A 25,897-nucleotide genomic window follows, 5' to 3' on the forward strand; every position below is an offset into this window, starting at 1 on the left:
GATTGTGATGTGTGATAAAAAATGGATTTCATACAATAAGCAGCAACAGCCCGCTCAGTGGTTAGACCAACAGGGACCTCTAAAGTGCTTTCCAAAGCCAAACTTTCACCAAAAAAAAGGTTCTGGTCTGTGTTTGGTGGTCTGCTGCTGGTCTGAGCCGCTGAAGCCTTCTGAATCCTGGCGAAACCATCGCATCTGAGAAGTCTGCCCAGAAAACTGATGAGATGCAGTGAAAACTGCAACGCCTGCAGCCAGCACTGGTCACAGAAAGGGCCCAATTCCTCTCCAGGACAACACCCACCTGCTGATTGCACAACCAACACTCCAAAAGTTGAACAAATTGGGCTATGAAGTTTTGCCTCATTTTCTGCATTCGCCTGATGGCTCAACCACCAGCTACCACTTCTTCAAGCATCTTGACAACTTTTTTGCAGGGAAAACACTTCTACAACAAACAGGATGTAGAAAATGCTTTCTTAGAGTTTGTCAAATCCCGAAGCAGGAATTTTTACACTACAGAAAAAAACGAACTTATTTCTCATTGGCAACAATGTGTTGATGGTAATGGTTCCTATTTTGTGTTTGGACCTAGTTATAATGATTTAAAATTCATGGCCCCAAACTACACTTACTTTTGCACCAACCTAAATAAATTTATGTTTAGGGTAAAGTCCAGCCCTATTTCTTCACTTCGAACGGTCTTGGCACCCTTATAGAAAACCAGTTGCCTGTTAGTATGAGCTTGTGAGCATATTTCTTACTCACATTTTTATTCAAATAATCTGTATGTCTTCGGTTATGCCACTGCATCACTATGTTAATTGCCATTGCATTATAGTGTGGGAGAGGAAAAATAACCTTTTCCACAAACCTCATGAGTTCTTAGTTGGGACAGACCCCTGTACAAAAAGAAAGATTACGAGGCAAATGGATAGCCTGAGCTCACGAGTTCGAGACCAGCCTGAACAACAAAAAAAAAAAAAAGTGTGACCCCATCTCTACTAAAAATAGAAAAACTGAGGCAAGAGGTTCACTTGAGCCTGAGTTGGAGATTGCTGTGAGCTCTGACACCACAGTATTCTACCCAGGGTGACAGCTTGAGACTCTGTCTCAAAAAAAATAAAATAAAGTAAAGATTAATGAGACAGCAACAAGAAAAACAAATGAGTTTATTAATGCGTGCAGTGCTTATCAGTCATGTAGGAGAAACTTAAGGCAAAGGACCTCAAAGCAGTCACTTAAAAGTCCACTTACCATCACGCCTGTAATCCCAGCACTGTGGGAGGCCGAGGTGGGCAGATCACCTGAGCTCACAGGTTCGAAACCAGCCTGAGCTAGAACGAGACCCTGTCTCTAAAACCAGGTGTGTGTTCTGGCGGGCGCCTGTAGTCCCAGGTACTTGGGAAGCGGAGGCAAGAGAATTGCTTGAGCCGAAAAGTCTGAAGTTGTTGTGAGCTTTGACGCCACAGCACTCTACCAAGGGCGACAAAGTGAGACTCTGTTTAAAAAAAAAAAAATAGTCCACTTCTATAAAATCTTCAAAGAACAGTAAATTTGTAGGGAAAGAACAGACCAAAGGAAAGCAGTTTTAGGCTCCCAAGGGTAGGAAACCTTAGGAAGGTAAATACAGATGCTCCTCAAATTGCGGTGGGATAAAACCCATCATTAAATTGAAAATACCATAAGTTAAAAATGCAGTTAAGGGCGGCGCCTGTGGCTCAGTCGGTAAGGCGCCGGCCCCATATACCGAGGGTAGCGGGTTCAAACCCGGCCCCGGCTGAACTGCAACCAAAAAATAGCCGGGCGTTGTGGCAGGCGCCTGTAGTCCCAGCTGCTCGGGAGGCTGAGGCAAGAGAATCGCTTAAGCCCAGGAGTTGGAGGTTGCTGTGAGCTGTGTAAGGCCACAGCACTCTACCGGGGGTCATAAAGTGAGACTCTGTCTCTACAAAAAAAAAAAAAAAAATGCAGTTAATACAGCTAACCTGCTGACCACCAGAGCTTAACCTAGCCTGCTATAAATGTGCTCACAACACTGGCACTAGCGTACAGTTGGACAAAATCATCAAACACATGGTCTGTTGTTGTTTTTTTTGTTTTTTTTTTTTTTTGTAGAGACAGTCTCACTTTATGGCCCTCGGTAGAGTGCCATGGCATCACACAGCTCACAGCAACCTCCAACTCCTGGGCTTAAGCGATTCTCTTGCCTCAGCCTCCCAAGTAGCTGGGACTACAGGCGCCCGCCACAACGCCCAGCTATTTTTTGGTTGCAGTTCAGCTGGGGCCGGGTTTGAACCCGCCACCCTTGGTATATGGGGCTGGCGCCTTACCGACTGAGCCACAGGCGCCGCCCCACATGGTCTGTTTTATAATGTAGCATTTAATATCTCATGTAGCTCACTGAATGTTGCACTGAGTGAAAACAGAATGCAGCTGAAAGCACAGTGGTCCCAAAGAATGTTTGAAGCATTTTGTGAATGTAATGGGATGTAAAAGCATAAAAAGCTGTATTTAAAAACACTAGCAGCAGGGCAGTGTAGGGTATTGGTTGCTTCCCCTCCCAGTGGTTCCCTCCCACTGCCCAGCTTCGTGACAGAGTATTTATCCTACAGTATACCACTAGCTCAACAAAAGATCAAAATTTAAAGAATGGTTTGAGGGCATTATTATATTATATTCTCACCAGTGTAGAGTTGAAAATGTGTTAGGTTAAACCATCGTAAGTTGGAAACTGTCTGGATATGGGAGGAAAATCATGAAGTGAGGTTTGTAGATTGCTTTGGCCATCTCTTGGCCAATTAAAGTCTAGAGTCATCTCCAGAAAGAAGAATTTGTATCTTACCTCTAGGCAGAAATGGGAGAAGCTAGAGCTTTTCCTCTGTTTGCTGCTGCTTAATTTCCTTTAGCTCAAAAAAAAATTTATATCAAAGAAGCATAATTTGGGGTGACATATTCTGGTTTCCTTTAGTTAAGTTTTGAAATCAGGAAGAGTGGAAGTTCTCCATATTTGTTTTTTTTTTTTTTTTTTAATGGTTTGGCTATTCTGGGTCCCTTGTACTTCCATATGAATTTTAGGATCAGCTGTGAATTTCTGTAAAAACAAAAGCCATATTGAATTTGATAGGGAGTGATCTACAGATCAATTTAGGGATTATTTGCTATTTAATGTGTCCATTGCCATTTAATGAGTCTTGCTATTGTTTTTGTTGTTGTTGTTTGTTTATTTTGAAACAGAGTCTCACTTACTGGCCCTTGGTAGAGTGCTCATAGCAACCTCTAACCCTTGGGCTCAAATGATTCTCTTGCCCGAGCCTCCCAAGTAGCTAGAACAACAGGCGCCTGCCACAACCCCCAGCTAATTTTGGAGACAAGGTCTCCCTCTGGCTCAGACTGGTTGCCAACCGTGAGCTCAGGTAATCCACCCGCCTCAGCCTCCCGGAGTGCTAGGATTACAGGCGTGAGCCACCGCACCCAGCCATGTCTTGCTATTTTTTTTTTTTTTTTTTGGTTTTTTTTTGGCCGGGGCTGGGTTTGAACCCGCCACCTCCAGCATATGGGACTGGCGCCCTACTCCTTGAGCCACAGGTGCCACCCGTGTCTTGCTATTTTAAAATGAGTTAGTAAACATTTTTACATCTTTAAGTTTAAATTTTTAATTCATATTAAAAGATATGATCCACACCAAGAAAAAAAGCTCTTCGGGGTTCTTAATAATTTTCAAGAGGCCTTAGAGTGAAAAGTTTTGAAGTTTTCTATTATATATTATCTCATCAAATCTTTATAACAACCCAAGGGTTAGATTTTCCTATTTGTAGCTGAACACAATAGAAGAGCTGAATAATTTATTTAGAATTTTTGGGAGCCAGGATTTACAACTGAATTTTTAATATTCTAAATTATGTGCTTTATGGTGAATACCTGATTAGTGAAAATTTCTTCTTTTCTATAACATTTCATACTTTGATTGGTTATGGTCTAAAACAAGCTAGTTACTGAATCTTTAAAATAAACATATTTTCTTGGTACTGTGTGGTACAATATTAGAATGCGTGTGGTTTTTCTCAGACCATAATGACTCTTTGGTGTTTCCTCCCACAGGAAGATGTGTCATGGGGATGCTGAGAAAGAGGGTTAGGGATGAGAAGACCAACGTTAGGAAGTCTGCACTCCAGGTGTGAGTTTTTTCCCACATTTTTAATGCACTCTCTTTTATGCACTAAAAACTTGGAAAAGCAAGAGAATATTTTTAAAACCCCCAGGCCATCTTCATTGCTTAATCCGCTTTCACTTAGCTGTTACTTGACCCTGATCCTATTATATATAAATTGTATAGATGAACTGGAAGATAATCTATTTTTAAGCTTCCCTACTGAGTTGCTGGCTTTTTAAGAACCACAAATTTATATCCTTAATTTCTTTTGTTTAGAAGAGGGATTCTTAAGCGGGGGGCCATTTTAATAGCTTTATAAAATTGGGTGGATTTTAATAGCTTTGTAAAATTGTTTGTAAATATTTGTTTATATAAAATGTATGTCCCAAGTTTTCTGAGAAAGGCCTTAGCTTTCATCAGATTCTAAAAGATGGGATGTTACAGAGAGGAAGGATGAATCCCTTGCTCCTAAAATGTTAACGACCACAAACTAACTATAAGAAAGTATTCCAGGGCAGTGCCTGTGACTCAGTGGGTAGGGCGCTGTCCCAATATACTGAGGGTGGCAGGTTTGAACCCTGTCCCAGCCAGCTAAAACAGCAATGACAACTGCAACAACAACAACAACAAAAGCTGGGTGTTAATGGCAGGCACCTGTGGTCCCAGCTACTTGGGAGGCTCAGCCACAGGCAAGAGAATCGCTTAAGCCCGTGAGCTGTGATGCCATAGCACTCTGCCGAGGGCAAGAAAATAAGACTCTGTCTCAAAAAAAAAGAAAATATTCCATTGTCCACGGTTTTCTTTGCACATTTATGTTAGTCCTCACTTCATGTTGCATGTCTGCCTTCCAGGTATTAGTGAGTATTTTGAAGTATTGTGAAGTCTCGAACATGACGGAAGACCTGTCTATTCTGCGAGACCGGTGTCGAGACCCCTCAGTGTCTGTCCGGAAGCAGGCTCTGCAGTCTCTCACTGAACTTCTTATGGTGAGAGGCAAGGCATATGTATCTAATGCATGGTATCTTACATTAGAAATAATTGCTCACAATAATTACCTGTTGCTAGATGGTACATTGACCATTAGAAACTCTGCCAGGTCCACGGTGCAGTGTAAGGGAAAAGAACGGGTCGCCTTCAATGATGTATGATAGACATACTTCATGTAAGTGGGAACCAATGGTAGAGAATGCTGATCGTTAGCCTCTTCTTCAATTTAAATCTCACAGAGAAAAAATAAATTTTAGAATTATTTTGGTTGTGCTAGACACCCAGATTAATTTTTCCATTAAGACACATTCAGGCTGGGCGCGGTGGCTCATGCCTGTAATCCTCCCAATCCTCTAGGAGGCCGAGGACGGAGGATTGCTTGAGCTCAGAAGTTTGAGACCAAACTGAACAAGAGCAAGACCCTTTCTCTGATAAACACAGAAAAATTATCTGGGCATTGTGGTGGGCGCCTGTAGTCCCAGCTCCTTAGGGGGCTGAGGCAGGAGGATTGCTCGAGCCTAGGAGTTAGAGGTAGTTGTGAGTTATTACTGCATTCTACCTGGGATGACAGAGTGAGATTCTCTCAAGAAAAAAAAAAAAAAAAAAGCTATATATAGATGATATTGCCAAAACGGCAGACCCACTGATGCTATATATAATCTTCTTCTGTCAGCTAATAAGCCGCTGAAGAATTCTGAAAGCGTGTCTTTTTATTTCATGATGGAAGGCAGTAAGCAAATGCATATTTGACTGTCACAATACCCATCTCTTCTGATTGCTCCTTTGGATAAATTATTTGCTCTTGATTTCGAAAGACTAAAAAACATACTGATTTACTAATACAACGAGGACTTTAATGTATAAGTTTGAAATTTTAGTATGCACTGATTTACAATAAGCCTCTATTTTGAATGTTGATTCTGTTTCACTCTGTAGTTTATTTGCAATCAAACGTGCCGTTCCTTTTCACGTTTCTCAAAACATTGTTTGCAACTTCACTGACTCGTATTTAGACTTTTAATAGCACGAGACCTTCTGACATCATAATTTTTCAATCCTAAGGCCCAACCCGGATGTGTCCAGATACAGAAAGACTGGCTGATGGGGATCGTCCCGGTGGTGATGGACTGTGAGAGCACCGTGCAGGAGAAGGCCCTGGAGTGCCTCGACCAGGTCCTGCTGCAGAACATCAAGCACCACAGTAAATTTCACACTGGAGACAACAGCCAGGTGCTGGCGTGGGCACTTCTTACTCTCCTCAGCACAGAGAGCCCAGGACTGAGGTATGCGGACTGTGTGGCTTCTGCTCATTGTAGAAAGCCGAGGCTTTGTATTAATACATTTCTCCACTGATCTTGAAAAACCAACTTTCCGTGTCGTTTAGTGCATATGAAGGCTCTGTGTTGGTGCCTTTTTTTCTTGACCTGCTTCAGATCTCTTAGTATTTTTGTGGTGACTATATTTTGGTGACACCATTTTGACCACTTTCTTTACTTTCCTCTGAATCCTATACAGCTTAATATATAGTAGGAAACACTCATAGATACAGCATATTAATATTATAGAGGAATCTTCCAGAAGCTGTATGGCAACACTGAGATTGAGTACAGAAGCAGACATGAGAATCCACCTGTCATCTGTTTAAGCCTTACTGTAAAGAGCACAAAATAATGACACTCTTCTCTCTACGTTTAGTTATTTTTATGTGAAACAATATTGTTAACTTAGTAGGTTTATTATTTTTCAATGAATTGACAAGTAATTTTGAATTTCTCAATTTTAATTTCTGGCATGATGAGAATTAATAGATATATCCCACATAAAGAACAGTTTTGGGGTGGTCAGTAATTTTTAATAGTTTAACGTGGTACTGTGCCCCACGGAGCTAGGGTATCAATTTTCTTTTTTTAGAAAAAAGGTGGCATAAAGAATTCTACAAACCTTTGTAAAGAAAATGCTAAGTTCTTAACTATGGCTAGAATATCAAGAAAAGTTAGCAGAGAGAGAGAGCATGGGAGAGCGTGGGCTTTCCTGAATAGGTGACCTTTGAGATGAATCTTGAAGGGCAAAGGGCACCCCCTGTGGAGAAAACAGCCTCGGGTGCACAGAGCAGTGCCCTGCTCAAGGTTCTGTGGGCTCCAGTGTGGCTGGCTGCGGTGTAGGGGCTGGGCCTGAGATGAAACTAGGTAGTTGTAATTGAGCAACTGAAAACAAGGGGGGGCAGTTAATGAATTTACAGTAGGTAAGGCATACAGAAGTGTAGAGAACGGACTGGTGTTTAGTGAATGAGAGGACAGAACTGGCGTCTGAGAAAACAGGCTACTGTGGAAGTAAGTCACATAGACAGAGGGCCTAAACCAGCGGTTCTCAACCTGTAACAATGAAAATACATGGCGGCCTTAGGAAGTGGAGAACCACTGGCCTAAACTAAGGGGAAGGCAGTGGGCGTGAAGAGAGGGACACATCCTCAGAGCAGCCTAACAGCAGGAAGTGGTAGTTGGTGAAGGTGGAGCTTGAGGATTGGAGGAAATGGTTAATTTGTTGATTGAACAAACATAATGCAGACCTGATTTTCTAAGTACTGTTCTAAGTGCTGCAACTCACGGAAGAATTCATCCGGCTCCCTTGCTCTCGTCATGTTGCTCTCAAGTCTAGTGGAAAGAGACAAGGTCACAGTTTCGGTAGAAAGCAGTGATGGGAGCGTAGAGAAAAGTTGCATCGCGTTTTGGTGATGATTTCTTCTTCTCTTCCTTTCTTTTGTTCCTTTTCCTCCTCCTCTTTATTTTTCTTCTTCACCTTCCTCTTCTTCTTTATTTATTCTTCTTCCTTCTCTCTTTCTTCTAGCTTAGGATGGCTTCCCAGAGCAGTGGCCTGAGCTGAATATTAAGGAGCATGGGATTACTCAGGCAGCCAGAAGAGTGAGGGCTTCCAGGCAGGAAATGGCAGTGCAAGGGCACAGCAGCTGAAGGCTCCAGGCCTTGACCGAGGTGTGGACCGCATACTGGAGGTGGAAGTTCAGTTTTTACTTGTGGTGCTTTGTCTCCTGTGAGTGGGGAGCTCTTGGCAATGAATGAGATCACCCAGAGTTAGGTTGTAGATGAGAGCTCAGGACTAAGAATGGAGCTTTTCAAAATCAGCAATTAGCATACTTAGAAAAAAGGACTTAGTGAAGGGAAATGAAAGCAGATCCAAGGCTAGACCAGATCTAAAAGCAAAGGGTGTTGTTCGTAACCTTTATTACAGGGCGAGTAAACGGGGAGCTGAAGGTGGCCATGGTGCTCGCGTTAGTGTGGAGGTCGGTTAGGGTTAGTGTTTAGATGGCTTCCTGACTCGGTAGGGGAGGCTGCAGGCCCACAGCAGGGCTGCTTGAGGGTTGGTACGGGAGGCCTGCCGGGAACTGCTCCCTTGATGTGGTTGGATGTCAGCTGCCAAAGAAAAGCGAGATTTAAAAACTGGAATTTCAGAGAATTTGGTCTCCATTCTTTTGGCTTCATATAATAACTTCACTTAATATTTGTGCCATTCTTTTAAAATAAATTTAAAATTATTGACTTTCTTGCATCTTGTGGTATACAGATGTGAATCATACGTAAATCATGTTGTGAGCTAACTACAGTAAAACTCTTGACATATACAGATAAATTATTTTTAATCGAGAGCTAATGCGTTAACAAAACCATATGCTTGCTGAGGTATGTGGGTGTATTTTAGTTTGTTATAGTTGTCTTGTTCTGCATGCTTTGAGAATTTCCCTTTTTTAAAGAATTGAATGAGAAACTCTTACTGATCTTTGTGTGTGTGCACATTTTCCCAGAAGTCTAAGAAAAATTAATCGGGGAAGAGATGTGTTTTCATCTAATACAGCATTATCTCCTGAGTTGTATGATTTCATTCCATACTACAGGAAGAAGTAAAATGAGAAATGGCTTGAAAACAAGTAGAACATAACACCAGCATTTAAATACAGCGGAAGCAGTTTTTATTTTATTTTATAAAGGCTTGAAATAATCTGTTCCTGAGTGGGGGATAGTAGACTATTGCAAATTTTGGCTCAGTTAGTATCACTGTAGTTAAGCACTAGGATGTCATTTTCTTCCATTAGAAAAAGGACAGTGTTTCTATTTTTTTCACTCTCACCCTATAAACTCTGTGTGTATCTCTTGTCAGTAACCTATTTTATGTATTTGTGTAGAAATTTTGTAGGAGATAAGAAAGGTCTCAAATAAATGGGGAAGTTTTATTGTTTGCTTTAAAAAATAAATATTTTATGAGGAGAAAAATAAATGCAGCTTATTCTATACTAAAAATTAAAATGATGTCTAGACGGTATCAGATGAGCCATAAGCTAGGAACCTGTCTGTTCCAAAGGATATTTCCTGTGCCAGCGGGGTCCTAGAGCAGCAGAAGTCGACACCCTTTCAGTGAGGGCTGATCTGAACAGTTTTGTGTATTTATACTGACAATTCTGCCTTCTATCTTTTTTTCCAGCCGCTATCTAAATAAGGCTTTTCATATTTGGGCCAAGAAAGATAAATTCTCACCCACTTTTATAAACAATGTCATATCACACACTGGCATGGAACATTCTGCACCAGCCTGGATGCTGCTCTCCAAGATTGCGTGCTCGTCACCCAAGCTCAACTACACCAAAATCATAGAGTCCTGGGAGAAAATCAGCAGGTTTGCATGCTTGTCATTTAACCACTAATGGACACTCCAGATTCTTGGAAACCAAGCTCATGCTTTAAGAAAGTGGCCTATAGGGCGGCGCCTGTGGCTCAGCAGGTAGGGCACCGGTCCCATATGCCAGAGGTGGCGGGTTCAAACCCAGCCCCGGCCAAAAAAAAAAAAAAAAAAAACCACAAAGAAAGTGGCCTATTTGATAGCTATTTATTTACTGCTATCCTATCTTTTTAACCTGGCATAATAAAGGAACTTGATAAATAAGAATCAAGGCCCAGCTCGGTGGCTCACACCTGTAATCCCAGCACTTTAGAGGGCCAAGGCTGGAGGATTACTTTAGGCTAAGAATTCGAGACCAGCTTGAACAAAACAGTAAGACCCCATCTCCACAAAAAATAAAAGAATGAGCCAGGCATAGTGGCCCACACCTGCAATCCCAGGTAGTTGGGAGACTGAGGTAGCCCAGAAATTGCTTGAGCCCAGAAATTCAAAGGTTGCAGTGAACTATGATCGTGGTGCCCTTGACCTTCCGCCTAGGTGACAGTAAGACCCTATGTCTTAAAAAAAAAAAAGAAAGAAATGAGAAATAAGGTTAACTTTTAATCCAGAAGAAAAGGCATTTTTTGGCAACAATGTTTAATTTGTTTCTCTTTTGATATTTCTCCTGCCCTTTCTCTAGTCAGCAGAATCCCAATTCAAACACCTTAGGACATATCCTATGTGTTATTGGGCATATAGCAAAGCATCTTCCTAAGGGCACCCGGGACAAGGTGATTGGTGAGTGTCTAAAGGAGAATCTTAAAGAGGCATTGCCCTTCATTCATTACTGGTTTTTATATTTACATATGTTTTTAAGCAGTACACTTCAAGGGTTTTGACTTCTTTCTTAGGTGTTATCAGATGTAAACTGATTGGATTTCAGTGGTCTCTGGAGTTGATCAGTTCAGCTGTTGACGCCCTGCAAAGGCTTTGTAGGACATCTGCAGAGACAGCAGTGGAGGAGCAGGTGGGCCCACAGATAGCTTGATGTATTTCTGACTGATTTGTACTTAGACACGTTATTTTGTTTCAAAGCTTGAGCGGCATTCTCTATAGGCAGAAGACCTGTAAGGATGTGTACACCCCAGCAGCTATTGCTCCAACAAGGCAGTGCTTGTATGATTAGCAGTTGACACTCCCCAGAAGATCTGGCTGATAAAAAACATGACTCCCCAAGATAGTCCCCACCTCGGTTCTAGGGCAGTAAGGCTGCTGACTGACACTGATCTCCTGGAAGGACTCTGCCAGGTGATCTTTGATGAGGTCGGTGACACCTTTGGATTTCCTTTTCCTTCTTTGCCACCCTCATTTCAAGAACAGTTACTAGACAATTTTCCACCTGGTCAAGGAGTTGGAAACCCTTAATCTTTAAGTGCATCTGCCATGAGGTCTGCTTTTGTGGCTTCCCCACAATTTGTCCAAAACCACAGGACACACTTTTGGCAGTCTCGCCATGAGACCAGCTAAGCAGAATTTGCAAATAACAGGCATGATGCAACAGTACATTTCAAAACTATTAAGATATAATTGTGATGGACGTGTTAGTTCACTGTACGCATTTCACATTGTACATCGAAGCAGTACCCTGAACCCCATAAATGCATCAATGTACAAAGTTATGGTTTAATAACAAATAATTTTTTAAAAATTAAAAAAACACAGTACATTTATCATCTGCAAACTCAGCTTAGCCAGTCTCGTGGCGAGACTGCTACAAGGGTTTCTCCTGGGAATGTGTCTCATGGGTCCTCTGGGAGATGCGAACGCTCATCCCTTCAGAGGTGACCTTTGCCTTGCCGTAGGAGTTGCTGCACCAGGTGTGTGGGGACGTGCTCTCCACCTGTGAGCACTGCCTGTCCAACGTCGTTCTGAAGGAGGGTGGAGCAGGAAACTTGGACAAAGACCTGCTGGTAAGGAGTTGCTTGTGTCAACCATTATTTCCTCTTCCTGCTTATAAATAGCAGCAATGATGTCGCAACATGCACCTTAAATGCCATTAATAAGAAAGAGCCCTCCTAGCCTAGAGCTTACTCTCTTTTTAGAAAAAAAAAATTTTTGTTGATAACCTATTTTATGTTTTTCTTACGTACTTATTATCTGGGAGAAAACTTGGCAGTAAATGTTTCATCCAGGTTCAGCACCCATAGCTCAGCGGCTAGGGCACCAGCCACATACGCCGGGGCTGGCAGATTCAAACCTGCCCAGGTCTACCAAACAACAGTGACAAGTACAACAAAAAAATAGCCGGGCGTTGTGGCAGGCGCCTGGAGTCCCAATTACTTGGGAGGCTGAGACAAGAGAATCGCTTAAGCTCAAGAGTTTGAGGCTGCTATGAGCTGTGACTCCATGGCACTCTACTGAGGGCGACATAGTGAGACTCTGTCTCAAAAATAAATAAATAAATGAAATAAATGTTTAATCTGGTTAGATCTTAATGAAACCTGATTCTAATAAGGAAAATAAAATATGTATTGTAAGCTTGGTAAAGTTAAGCTTAGAAATAATAAGGTAAGAAAATAATAACGTGAATATATGCTTCATTTTTTTGACTGGTTCATTTGATTTAAAAAAATAAATAAATTATAGCATGTCTTGCAAGCTGTTTGGACATCAAACTGTAGACCTGGGGAATAGTACTGAGCAGTTGCAAAGTGATATGTAAAATAAAATGAGAAACTTGACAATGAAAACACAGATGACCTTGGAGAAGCAAGATGATGTCACAGGGCGGCCCTGCTTAGGAGAGTCCTGTGAGCCAGCACAAGTTGAACCAGCTGGCTGTCAACAAAATGTGTTATGACAGTTCTAATTCCAACTTCTGACATTGTCCAAGAAAGGAAATAATCCCCTGCTTTTTGATGCCCTCAGAACAGGCCATCATGTAACCAAAACTTGCCATTTTCCCTGCTGTGTAAATCAGTAGAGCACTTCTTTCCTGTGTTGGGTTCCTGCTGTGTCAGCCTAGCTCTTACAGTTCCTGGTAAGCACAGACCACGTTTAGATTTGTTGAAAGAGAAGACCGTTGTGCCGGTCACACATTCTTTAATAAAATGTCCTGTGATTGGAATCTGGGCACTCGAGGTACGATGGCCGTGACATGTACCAAGGCCCAAGGTTTCTAGAGGGTCTTGCTCTTTTAATTTCTCTGGGCAAATCCTCTGTCCACACTACGAAAAATGCTTAGCAAGGTCAATGAGTTTCCCCACCTAAGAATTTTTTTCAACTGTGAAGTAATGTTACCAGAAGCTGCTCTTCAATCCAAATATATGTGAGGAAGTTTGGCCATGCTTCTTTATGTAGAATTTAAGTATTTTTTTTTTTTTTTTTTTTTTTTTGTAGAGACAGAGTCTCACTTTATGGCCCTCGGTAGAGTGCCGTGGCCTCACACAGCTCACAGCAACCTCCAACTCCTGGGCTTAAGCGATTCTCTTGCCTCAGCCTCCCGAGCAGCTGGGACTACAGGCACCCGCTACAAGGCCCGGCTATTTTTTGGTTGCAGTTTGGCCGGGGCCAGGTTTGAACCCGCCACCCTCGGTATATGGGGCTGGCGCCTTACCGACTGAGCCACAGGCGCCACCCAGAATTTAAGTATTTTTTTAATCTATTAAGAGCTATGGCATGTTCAAGGTTTTTTAAACCCACGTACATCTTGTTATTGGTTTTCTTATCCTAGAATAAGCGTTTATTTGAGATTATACTATTTAGTATCACCCTTCTATTTTGGAGGTAAAGAAAAAAGAACAGTAATACAGTGATGGCACCTGCGAGGAAGCCGATGTTAATACTTGGTCTGTTTTGGATAGAAGTCTAAATAGTAAAGCATTCTGGAAAGCAATTTGGAAATAGGTTTTAATATGTAAAACAGGTTTGCATATACTCTGTAACCCTGGTTTTCACTTTTAAGGAAATAGAGCAGTATTCAGGGTACACAGGTGTTCTCCAGAGCGCGTGTAAGCTTTTGCAAAGGGTTAGAAACAGCGTAAGTATTCATTAATAGTGGAATAGTGAAATAAATCACGATGACATCTGTGGTTCTTAAATGGCATATGTATGTAGTCATTAAACCTATTTGTAGTACATTGGCATGAAAGGATGGTACCTACTATTCAAAATAATAATTGCAAACTTCAAAATAGCATTATTAGTAACTATGTAAGAGAATCAAATATAAAGCCATATAACTATAGAAATACTTTGAAAAAAAGCTGTACACACAATTTTTTTACAATGGCCAGGTATTTTTATTAAACAAAAAAAAAGTAAAGTTTTTTAAATCCAGGGGTAAAATACCCCACGCACATATCCTTAATCTAGCTAGAATTAACTTCTCCATGGCCGTATTTTTATTGCAAACCCATTCTCTTCATAGGTGAAGTACATTTTTACCTTAGGAGATATAGCCGAACTGTGTCCAGCCATAGTAGAGAAGAGAATCTTCCTTCTGATCCAGTCCATTCTGGCTTCTTCTGCTGAAGCGGATTACCGTAAGGCACTTGAAATCATACTCTGCACCGCGCTGTTTTAAGGCTGCGTATACCAGGGAGGTTCTGGCAGTAAACCTTTCTCCCTTTCCTGTAGTGCGGCCATCTCAAGGCACCAGTGACGACCCCGCCTCTCAGCCACCCTTCCAGGTCCAGGGCTCTGTCATGCCTTCTGTGATTAGAGCACATGCCATTATCACCTTAGGTAAGAAAGCCACAGGGGAACAGAACTGTGCAGTCACGTTGTGTATGTAGCTTTTGTCTTTAACAAAAGCACAGCCGTGGTAACATGCTGTGTGCTGCTGAGATCACATGTGCTCTAGCTCCTGTGATTTGGGGAGGTAATTCTCTGGTGAGTGCCCAGCTCCACAAGCTAACAGAGCTGTAGACATACAATGAGCTCAGTGAGACCCAGGAAGCTGACAGATAGCCTGGCTCACACTAGGAGCTCTCAGGCTGACAACTACCCAAGAACGTAAGACTGAGAACACTCTTGATAGGAAGCCTTTGTTTTCTAGTAGGATTGTGTTCATTTATCTCAGTTACACCTGCTTCTGTACTCTTTCTCCAATACCCTCACTAGCCTTTAATGTTCTGTCATTTTTTTTGTATTCATAATGTAGCACTGTGAGCTCTGTTCATCAAGAACTTTGTGCCTCCACTGCACTGATTTCTGGGAATGAAAAAATAAATTTGAAGTTCAGTCTATAAAAGAAGATGCTTTTTTAAAAAAACTTCTCAGTCCTGATAGATGAACTATTAACATTATTTCTCCATGAACTCAAATTATTGTGAATCTTTAAAACACTGACCAATAAGTGCTATAATTTTATTTTTCCCCTTCATGTGATTGTGTGTTTTATACTAGGTGAGGTTTATGAACTTTGGGGGTGCCAGGATCACTTGACGCCAGGAGTTTGAGACCAGTCTGGGCACAAGTGAGACCCTCTCTCTTAAAAAAAAAAATAAAATAAAAACAGAAAAATTAGCTGAGCCTGGTGGCACACACCTGTAGTTCCAGCTGCTGGGGAGGCTGAGGTAGGAATATTGCAAAGCCCAGGAGTTTGAGGTCTCTGTGGTCTATGATGATGCCATTTCACTCTAGCCTGGACAACAGAGCGAGAGCCTATCTCAAATGAAAAAAGATACGTCAGTATTTTTTGTTACATTGGTTATTTTTCGAATACCTAAGGATGGCAAATAAGAGCAGAACATTCTCTAGCCCACAAAAAAATATACAAATAAAACTCAGCATCCTTCCTACTAACATAAGAAATAAAAATACGAGATGATCATCTTTTCCTACTTAACCTACCTCGAATTTCAAATTCATTACAAGATATTTAGCTTTGATAAAGTATATGTATAACCAAAAGTAAAGTGTATTATCTGTTGGAATCTGTTGGTCATGGCCGGGCGCAGTGGCTCATACCTGTAATCCTAACACTTTGGGAGGTCGAAGCAGGTGGATCGCCTGAGCTCAGGAGTTTGAGACCAGCCTGAGCAAAAGCGAGACTCTATCTCTACAAAAATACAAAAAGTAGCCAGGCGTTGTGGCGGGTGCTTGTAGTCCTAGCTACTTGGGAAGCTGAGGCAAGAGGATCACTGAAGCCCAGAAGTCTGAGGTTGCTATGGGCTAGGATGTCACGGTACTCTACTGAGGGCAACACAGGGAGACTCTGTCTCAAAAAATAAATAAATAAATAGTTGGTCATTGTCCAAGTTAATAGATAACTTCAATCTTCAAACGTAAAAGGAAAATGATTTTACATATATTAGTGTGAAGGAATATCCCATAGTATATATCTTATGAAACTCTGTAGGAGTCCATTTTTCCTGAAGGTATTTTAAACTTTCTAACATTTAAGATGAGTGGGTCTGCCTCCAGTTTTTTTTGTTGTCTGCGATTGTGGGTATGATGTTTTAACGTTAAGTAAAATTTATAGCAAGATATGTCTAGAGAAGATTTAGGCATGGAATTGGAATAGAAACAAGATCTCTTCCTCTCTCCCGTGCCAGGTAAGCTATGCTTACAGCATGAGGATCTTGCAAAGAAGAGCATCCCAACCCTCGTGCGAGAGCTGGAGGTGTGCGAGGACGTGGCCGTCCGCAACAACGTCATCATCGTGATGTGTGACCTCTGCATCCGCTACACGGTCATGGTGGACAAGTACATTCCCAACATCTCCTTGTGTCTGAAGGATTCAGATCCATTCATCCGAAAGCAGACGCTCATCTTGCTGACCAACCTCCTGCAGGTTCGTGCGAGGGTGCGACCTGTCCCTCTACCTTCCACCACTGCCTCCGCGTTAGGGAGTGTGTGAGTCGCACAGGAAATGTGCTTGCTTTGTACTAGGATCCAAAAATAATTAGTCTCATCTCTAGTTTAGATTATCACTCCTCTTAAACAGATCATGACTTGGAAATGCTCGTTTGGGTGTTTGTTCAGACTTGCTGTCAAGCAGAGTGAAGTTTCATCTTGGGAGCTAAATGCCATGTGGGAAAAGCGCGCTCAGTAGACGGTTAGTTCTAGTCATTTCGTTACTCTCCCCAAGCTTGAACAGGCCTGTGTTGCTCAGATTTCACTTACTTGTTTGTGATGTAAAGGCTTTGTCACTCTGAGAGTCCAGTAAGACATCCCAGTGTGTGAGAGCTTAGGGAACTACAGAGCTCTACAGAGTAGTAGGTATTTTTTTTTTTTTTTTTGTAGAGACAGAGTCTCACTTTATGGCCCTCGGTAGAGTCCGTGGCCTCACACAGCTCACAGCAACCTCCAACTCCTGGGCTTAAGCGATTCTCTTGCCTCAGCCTCCCGAGCAGCTGGGACTACAGGCGCCCGCCACAACGCCCAGCTATTTTTTGGTAGCAGTTTGGCCGGGGCCAGGTTTGAACCCGCCACCCTCGGTATATGGGGCCAGCACCCTACCAACTGAGCCACAGGCGCTGCCCGAGTAGTAGATATTTTTATATATATTTATAAAATATTAGATACTCTTATATCCATTAAAAAGATATGTTTGGTCTGTACTGAGGAGAAAATAATAATTGATTTTTAAAAGGAGGATTCATCTGTCCTGGTATGTTTCATACACTCAGGTTTTTGTGCACTGCGTACTTAACAAGGGGCACCTCCCTCTAAGGCAGTGGTTCTCAACCTTCCTAAGGCCTCCTGATGCTGCGACCCTTTAATACAGTGCCTCATGTTGTGGTGACCCCCAACCATAAAATTATTTTTGTTGCTACTTCATAACTGTAATTTTGCTACTGTTATGAATCGTAATGTAAATAGCTGATATGCAGGATGTATTTTCTTTTTTTTTTTTTTTTTTGTAGAGACAGAGTCTCACTTTATGGCCCTCGGTAGAGTGCCATGGCCTCACACAGCTCACAGCAACCTCCAACTCCTGGGCCCAAGCGATTCTCTTGCCTCAGCCTCCCGAGTAGCTGGGACTACAGGCGCCCGCCACAACGCCCGGCTATTTTTTGGTTGCAGACAGGATACAAAGGGGTTGCAACCCACAGATTGAGAACCTCTGCTCTCAGGCCAAGTGCTTTTGGTCATTTTCGTGGTAGGGTGGAAGGTCTGATATGCTCTGTGCGCATCCTCCTCCACGTCCCTTTGTAACTACAAGTGGTGTGTGCCCTCCTGATGACTGGGACATGGGAGCTGATGGGCCAAGCTGACGTACACGACAGACCCCGGCTCTGACAGCGTGGTGTCACCAGAGAGCGTGCACAGATGGCTGCGAGACTGTACAGTGAAGCTGGTACATTGACACCCACCCTGAAATGTGCTCGTTCCTCTCTCTGCAGGAGGAGTTTGTGAAGTGGAAGGGCTCTCTGTTCTTCCGATTTGTCAGCACGATAACAGATTCACACCCAGACATCGCCAGGTAAATCTTTGCTCGCCTGTGAGACAATGAACAATTTGCCTCATTTCTGGTATATATTAGATTTCTTTTCCTTCAACTTGGTTTACATTTGAGTTATTTAGGATTAAGTAAGCTTTTGGTAGTTGCCAGGTAAGTGAGCAAATTTTAAAATATTAAGCTACCTAACAAAGTTTTATTGTGTGTATAAGTTTTACTCCCAAAACCCCATTCAGAGTCATCAATAGACAATCTCAGCATTGACTGCATTTGCTAACAGTGTTTGCTCTGCCTAAAGGAAGGATGAGGGACAGTGTATGTCTTTGTCCTATTAAATTATATAGAATAGTAGCCACTAAATATTCATTTCATTGTGTAGATTCCTTGGCCAAATAAATGTGACTATATTGTCTGACTTCTAGAGAGAACCCCAAAGTGACTGAGAGAGCTGATCCCTGGCAGAGAGATTCTGATCAGCCAAGTTGGAGTCAGAAGTTCAGGCTTTCTTTTTTCTTTCTTTTTTTTTTTTTGGCCCAGGCTGGGTTTGAGCCCACCACCTCCAGCATATGGGGCCCGCACCTTACTCCTTTGAGCCACAGGCTTTCTTTTAAGTGCAGAAATTGTAATGAAGAAATTCTAGGAATTAGGGATCTAGGGATTTCACAGTGTGAAACTGAGTATACCAATTGCAAGGCTCCTCGGAAATAAGTATTTCTTGAGAATTAGATGGGAGGGGAGTTACTTAGCAACTGTTAATTCTTATTCTTTTACTATTTTTTAAAGATTTATTTTCAAGGGGTTAAGAAATGGTCTGATAGAATTTGCTACTCTGGATTATGTTAAATCAATAATACTCTTTAAAGCTAGTCTACATTTGGAAAATAGAATGTTGAATGCCATGTTTAAAGCCACCACAGTGGGGAGAAAGTCTATATAAAAGTTCATTAACTATAAATAGCAATAAATAATGGGTCCCTCTGGTTCTAAATATAGCTACCAATAATTTAGTCTGGGTTCTGTGGAAGAATTTCTGCTCAGTTTTCTTTGAGTATAATTTTCCAAGGAGGAACATTTTACAAAACAAACTAGTAGAAGGTTAATGTTCTAATTAACACTGTCTACAGCTAGAAGCAAACAGCTAAGGCTGTCACTTTTTCTTTCCTTGCATAATTGGGAGAGGAACCAAGACAGCTATGCAACACACTCTCACCTTCACCCTGCATGGGTAGCGCTGATTCTCATAACCTTCTTTATGTGATGCACAGCCCAGAGGTAGGCATGATGACAGGTGCTTGGACGGCACTCACATGATGAACCCGAAGGGTAAGATTAGTTATTTAACCTGCATTTTTCTCATATCCCCCCACTTTTGTTAGCTGCTATATATGTATTTTACAAAGAGCAATTGTCAATGTACAAAATATATGCAGAACCTATATGTGTGGGTGGTAAGGGCATCAATCAGAAAGAAATTGGAAGGGCAGATCAGGAGATACTTTTTTTTTTTTTCTGGTTTGGAATTCATTAGGGTACAAAGAATTAGGTTACACTGATGGCATTTGTTAGGTAAAGTCCCTCTTATAATCATGTCCCACCCCCACGATGTGTGCCATACACCGTGACACCCCCATCTCCTTCCCTCCTCTCCTCTAAAGAGATACTTTACATCCTAATAAAATTACCAGTCCCCGCTCTAGCATTTTAATACTTCCCCCTTAAATCTTTCCATTTTATCTCTGCAATCTGGGTTCGTTTGCTGTTGTTGTTGTTTCTTATTTTTTGTTGTTGTTTTTTTTTTTGTTTTGTTTTGTTTTGACCGGGGCCTGGTTTGAACCCGCCACCTCTGGTATATGGGGCCGGTGCCCTACTCCTTGAGCCACAGGCGCCACCCTGCAATCTGGATTTGTTAAAAACCACGGTTCAGGGCAGTGCCTGTGGCTCAAAGGGGTAGGGCGCCCGCCCCATATGCTGGAGGTGGTGGGTTCAAACCCAGCCCCAGCCAAAAACTACAAAAAAAAAAAAAAAAAAAAACACGGTTCAGATGTGGACCATGATGACTAGGTAACTACCTTTGCTGACTATAATTTATGTCACTGTTCTGATTGTTTTCCCCTTTTATTTTTAGTTAACATGTAGTAATTGTACATTATCTATCGAATACAGAGTATGTTTTTGTTGTTGTTTGTTTTTTGAAACAGAGTCTCAAGCTGTTGCCCTCGGTAGAGTGCATCACAGCTCACAGCAACCTCCAACTCTTAGGCTTAAGTGATTGTCTGGCCTCAGCCTCCCAAGTAGCTGGGACTACAGGCACCCGCCACAACCCCTGGCTATTTTTTGGTTGTAGTTGTCATTGTTGTTTGGTGGGCCCAGGCTGGATTCGAACCCGCTGGCTCTGGTGTATGTGGCTGGTGCCTTAGCCACTTGAGCTACAGGTGCCATCCCAGAGTAATATTTTGATACATCTATGCAACATGTAATGATCAAATCAAGTAATCAGCACATCTATCACATTAAACATTTATTATTTCTTTGCATGTGGGACATTCAAATTCCTCTCCTCTAGCTTTTTGAGAATATTCACTAGGTTATTAACTATACTTACCCTCCAGTGCCATGGAGTGACAGAATTTATTCCTCCCATCTAGCAATAACTTTGTATCTTTTACATCCTCCTGTCACCTCTCAGCCTCTGATGACCACAGCTCTAACTCTCTATTTCTACCACCTCATCTTTTTTTTTAGCTCCTACATATTTATGAGAACATGTGGTATTCATCTGTCTCTGCCTGACTTGCTCTCCCATATTTTACGCCAAAGGCTCAGCCTGTCTGCTTACACTAAATATATTAATGTGCATCGTTCTTAGTTATTTGCTAATGCAGGTCTTCAAAGAGACTAGAGGGGCTTTCTTTTTTGGTCCTGTTGGGTTTCCTGAAGATTCTGGCCTGAGCAAGTGATCCTCCCACTTCAGCCTCCCAAAGTGCTAGGATTACAGGTGTGAGCCACTGTACCCAACCTGTATGACTTTTTTTGTTTGTTTTTTTGAAACAGTCTCAAGCTGTCACCCTGGTTAGAATGCTGTGGTGTCACAGCTGACAGCAGCCTCAAACTCTTGGGCTTAAGTGATTCTCTTGCCTCAGACTCCCGAGTAGCTGGGACCACAGGCGCCCGCCACAACGCCTGGCCATTTTTTTTTTTTTTTTTTTTTTTCCTGTTGCAGTTGTCATTGTTGTTCTAGCTGACCTGGGCTGGGCTCAAACCTGCCAGCCTCAGGGTATGTGGCCGGCGCCCTACCCACTGAGCTACAAGCACCATCCCTGTATGACATTTTTAGTTGAACGAATGAACCCCAAATTTGGAGGCTACAAAATGGAATGATATATTTTCCCCTCTGCCTACAATGTGGTAGCCTTATAGGGCAGTAGTCGCAGGGCAACAGCCAGTAATAAGTGGACTGTTTTAGTTTAACTGGGAAAAAGTACAAGAAGGCAGGGCAGAGAGGGTCAAGACAAGAATATGACTCAAATGATGGACCATCGAGATGGAGAAAAGACAAAGATGTCTTGGTTTGGGGGAGAGGAGGTTGCTGGACTGTCTAGAAGGCTTGCTGGAGTTGTAGAACAAGTGGGATGGAGCTGAGGAAGTCACACAGCTGGAAGGATCAGCAGGCTGCCCATGAGTGGACTGATGTCCATCGTGGTGACAGGGTCCAGGACGTGGCTGTGCGTGGTGAGGTGAAGTACAGATGTGAGGTTACTGCAGGCAGTGAAGTCAGAAAGACAGGAAGTGAGGGTGTTACGTGCACTCATCTGTACAGGCGACACCCTGAGTCCTCAGGAGTTTGAATAGAGTGGAAAACTAGGGAGCAGGTACCAGAGGGGAGAGAGCACAGTAGCAGGTGCGGGGGGTGCCACAGGAAGGGCCGGATGGCCACCGGCTGGACAGTGGGTAAGGGGAATGTGTGTGCGCATGTGCATGTGGGGGGGGGTGTGTGTGATAACCAGCGAACAAACCTGGCTGCCCTCCCTTCCCTGTGCCTTTCCCAGCTCGCCCATTCTTCATAGCACTGGCAGCGTTGTCCTGTGCAGCCAGCATTGGTCTCCCCGCTGCTATATGGGCCTCCTGGGGGCGGAGGGGTTTTGTTTACTGCTGTAAACCCCTGGAAGGGAGCTCAAAACCCAGCAGACATGCAGTGACCATCTGGTAAATGAGTGAATGACGATGGGAGAGCGTCCTCGTCCTCTGTGGGATGTGGGAGACGAAGCAGCCTCCCTTTGGCAGGGCTGCGAGAGGAATGCTGTCTTTGGGGAGAGCCAGCTGTCACTTATGCAGAGGAGGTCACACCCTAGAATCACTTCAGAGGGTAAGGGGTGCACGGTGCGCAGTGGGAAGGTTCAAGGCAAGAGGGAGGAGTCACGGGATGTCAAATCAGAGGGAAGAACTAGCAGTCCAGGCCGAGAAAGCCCTGAGGAGGGCCTGGGTAGGTAACAGACAGCGGAGGCTTGAGTTGGGGGTACTGGCCAAGGAGAAGAAGGGTGTGGCAAGCGCTTGCTTCAAGCCTCGAGTTCTGGTATAAGTGGCTCTGAGCCTTCAGTCCTAACCTGAGTAGACAAGTGTTGGAGGCCAGATGAGGAACCTGAATTCACTAACCGCAGACGTTATTGAGCAGATATCTGCCTCCAAATGGTATTTGGCTTGGACAGAAATCTGAAAGCGGTCAGATTTTTATGTTTCCTACAAAAGCTGAAAATAGAACTGAGCAGGCTCTTCCTGGGTGGCCTCACTGGGCTGTTTGACTAAGGAATTGCAATTTTTAGTAAGAGTAATAATCTCCTTTTACAGGATTATAACACGGTTATAGCTCAGGCTTAGCTGGTCTTCCCTTTCTTTCCCATGTAATGCGTTAATGCCATATAAGATGGCTAGACGTACCCCTGGGTCGGAGGAGTGGCTTGGGTGGCTCCTGGTAGTTGTCCTCTGGGGAGGAGAGGTTGGAAAAAATGCTGATTGAGCTCCGAATCTACCAAGGTTTCTGGAGAGCATTGAGGTTTTCTAATCCAAGTATCTGAAAAGTGCCACCTCTTGTCACCTAAAGCTATATTCCAGGACCACTATTAGAATATTTGTTTCTTTTAACTCTTCAGCAGACAAACAAAAACCAGAATGGTCCTTCTTCCCTGGTTTGTCAGGCTGGTAGGAGCTGTGAGTCTTAATCCAGTGAAGGCTGAAACTTGCCTTTTTAATAAAGTCCCAGTCAGTGTAGCAGCCGGGATGAGTCCTGGCTGTTACACTTTGTTCTCAGGATGGAAAGCTCTGTGCCTCTGCTTTCAGGCCTGGCAGAGTTTTTACGTTGCTATTGAATTTATTTGTGTAGTTGGTTAAGCCTGCTTTTCACTAGTATTTCGCCTGCTGGTCACCACAGCCAGGTGGATTCCTGACCTAAACTAAGTAAACCAACAGCTGACAGCAAGTCAGAGCTCAGAGCAGCCTCTCTCTCTGCCTGAATGACTGACTTTATCTGGTTTTATGTTTCCATGTAAATTGCTTCAGGTCAGAGGAGAAAGTTCAGGAAGACTTGGAAACTGCTGTGCACAGTCCATTAACTATAATAAAATAGCACAGAAGGTGAATTCTTTTTATTTTTTTGAGACAGAGTCTCAAGCTGTCACCCTGGGTAGAGTGTCATGGCATCACAGCTCACAGCAACCTCAAATTCTTGGGCTTAAGTGATTCTTTTGCCTTAGCCTCCCAAGTAGCTGGGACTACAGGCACCCGCCACGATGCCCCACTATTTTTTTTTGCAGTTTGGAGAGGGCCAGGTTCGAACCCACCACCCTCCGTGTATGGGGCCGGCACCCTACTCACTGAGCCACAGGTGCCACCCAACATTGACTATTATTAAATAAGTCTTCTAGCTGGTCTTAAGTGAATTTTTCCTCAGGGAATTCCATTTTGTTAAGTAGAGTTTTATTTGTTTCGTTTTCATTTCTGAGTCAGGCTGCCCCTTATTTTCCAGGTACATAGTCAAAGTGTGATTGTCAGCAGTGAGATGTCAATCTCGGCTTCCTTCCGTCATGATTTCTCAGCTGCTGCCTCTGACTTTGGTTGCTGTGTATGCTATGAATACAAACTGATTAGGATCTCAGCCTAAGGAACATGCCATGGGAAGGGGAATGTACATCTCCAGTAAAGTCCTAATGTGCTCCAGAGCCGCGTGTGTAAGCCACAGGGACAGTGGAAAGCTGACTGGCGCTCCTGTGTGGGTGGAAATTGCATCTGAACCCTGAAATGAGGTTAAAACATTGGTCTCAACAGTGTGAATGGCCCACAGTGAGCCCCGTGCTACCTCCGGTTGACCCGTCAGCCCAAACCAGCGCTTTGGCTTTCTCTCTCCTGCTGTCTTGATGAGACAGAAACTGCCCTTTTCAAACACTGCTTTTGTCTCTACATTTGGCTTTGAAATCTTCATTTGGGAGCTGGAGGCATCTGTACCGCAGCTTCGTGTTGGAGGCGAGGGCCCAGGGCTCACGGCGAGGCTGTCTCTGGGATGAGGATCCTTGCCCTGCTGATCCAGATGGAGAGGCTCTTGCCATTAGACCCCACTTAGAAAAAAGTGATTTCTGTTCATTATTGTGGACAGTGAACTTGAAGTTGGGGGATGAAGGCTAGAGTCTCTCCAGGTGACCATTGTCTTTGCATCAGCCTTAAGGATACTGGCCCTGGCTTGAAAAAGCAGTTTGGGGTAGCTTGGTTGGTTTTTCCCACTCGAAGTACAGCTGGATAACAACACCTCACGTGAATTTTGAAAGGAAACCTGGTGGAGAAAGCCTCCGCACTAGCCTTGCGTTCAGAAGGAAGCTGTGGAGTCAAGACAGACCACAAAGGCTGAAGGTGCCTCTGGCTTCTGAGCTGATGGAGCTGCTCCTGGGGACAGACTTAGCAGCCCTTTCCATCATGGACAGCTCTCCTCTGTTTTTACAGAGCTCCTGGGGTGTTCAGAAGCTGTTGGCAAATAGCAAATGGGTCTCTTTCTTTCGTTTCTCCCTCCCTTGCAGTTTTGGGGAGTTCTGCCTGGCTCATCTCTTACTGAAGAGGAATCCCGTCATGTTTTTCCAGCACTTCATCGAGTGTATTTTCCACTTCAATAACTATGAGAAGCATGAGAAGTATAACAAGTTCCCCCAGTCAGAGAGGTCAGTGAAGCCACACAGGTGGTCTCGGTGGCAGGTGGGGAGCCCGGGAGAGGTCCGGCTGTTCTGTACACAGTAGTTGGATGCAGACCCCGGCCCAGCTGTTAACTGTGGTGGTCACTATTTTCCTTGGCAGGACAGTGAAGGACAGTGTCCTCCTGGGGATAGATTCCTAAGGGAAGTGTGTGCTGATCACTGGGGTCTCGGCAGCGGGCTGAGCCTTTGACACGCAGCTTTTAGGATGCTGTTAAAATGCTGTAAGTCCTTGTCACCCATGACCAGGTGACGCAGTAAAATTGTCCTGTTCTGCCACAGAGAGAAGCAGCTGTTTTCACTGAAGGGAAAGGCAAACAGAGAGAGACGAATGCGAATCTACAAATTTCTTCTAGAGCACTTCACTGACGAACAGCGATTCGATATGACTTCCAAAATCTGCCTCAGCATTTTGGGTAGGCCTGGTGTGTTTAGGATAAAATGCGTGCTTTCAGATGCAAGTGCTGT

The 25,897-nt window shown here is 43.3% G+C and overlaps 1 protein-coding gene across 3 annotated transcripts in view; it reads left to right on the forward strand.

The window, feature by feature from the left end:
• The window catches only part of NCAPD3 (non-SMC condensin II complex subunit D3), a 64,040-nt gene that overhangs the window by 20,961 nt on the left and 17,182 nt on the right, over positions 1 to 25,897 (forward strand). For all 3 annotated transcript variants that reach the window (XM_053595793.1, XM_053595792.1, XM_053595794.1), the window contains 13 exons: positions 4,096 to 4,169; positions 4,999 to 5,133; positions 6,197 to 6,417; positions 9,623 to 9,814; positions 10,497 to 10,594; positions 10,708 to 10,823; positions 11,659 to 11,766; positions 14,226 to 14,340; positions 14,435 to 14,542; positions 16,357 to 16,595; positions 18,151 to 18,230; positions 25,262 to 25,399; positions 25,712 to 25,845. In XM_053595793.1, the coding sequence (XP_053451768.1) occupies positions 4,096 to 4,169; positions 4,999 to 5,133; positions 6,197 to 6,417; positions 9,623 to 9,814; positions 10,497 to 10,594; positions 10,708 to 10,823; positions 11,659 to 11,766; positions 14,226 to 14,340; positions 14,435 to 14,542; positions 16,357 to 16,595; positions 18,151 to 18,230; positions 25,262 to 25,399; positions 25,712 to 25,845 (1,758 nt within the window). The remainder of the gene's footprint in view (positions 1 to 4,095; positions 4,170 to 4,998; positions 5,134 to 6,196; positions 6,418 to 9,622; positions 9,815 to 10,496; positions 10,595 to 10,707; positions 10,824 to 11,658; positions 11,767 to 14,225; positions 14,341 to 14,434; positions 14,543 to 16,356; positions 16,596 to 18,150; positions 18,231 to 25,261; positions 25,400 to 25,711; positions 25,846 to 25,897) is intronic.

The sequence above is a fragment of the Nycticebus coucang genome, chromosome 6 (genome assembly GCF_027406575.1).
Source record: "Nycticebus coucang isolate mNycCou1 chromosome 6, mNycCou1.pri, whole genome shotgun sequence".
Lineage (NCBI taxonomy): Eukaryota > Metazoa > Chordata > Mammalia > Primates > Lorisidae > Nycticebus > Nycticebus coucang.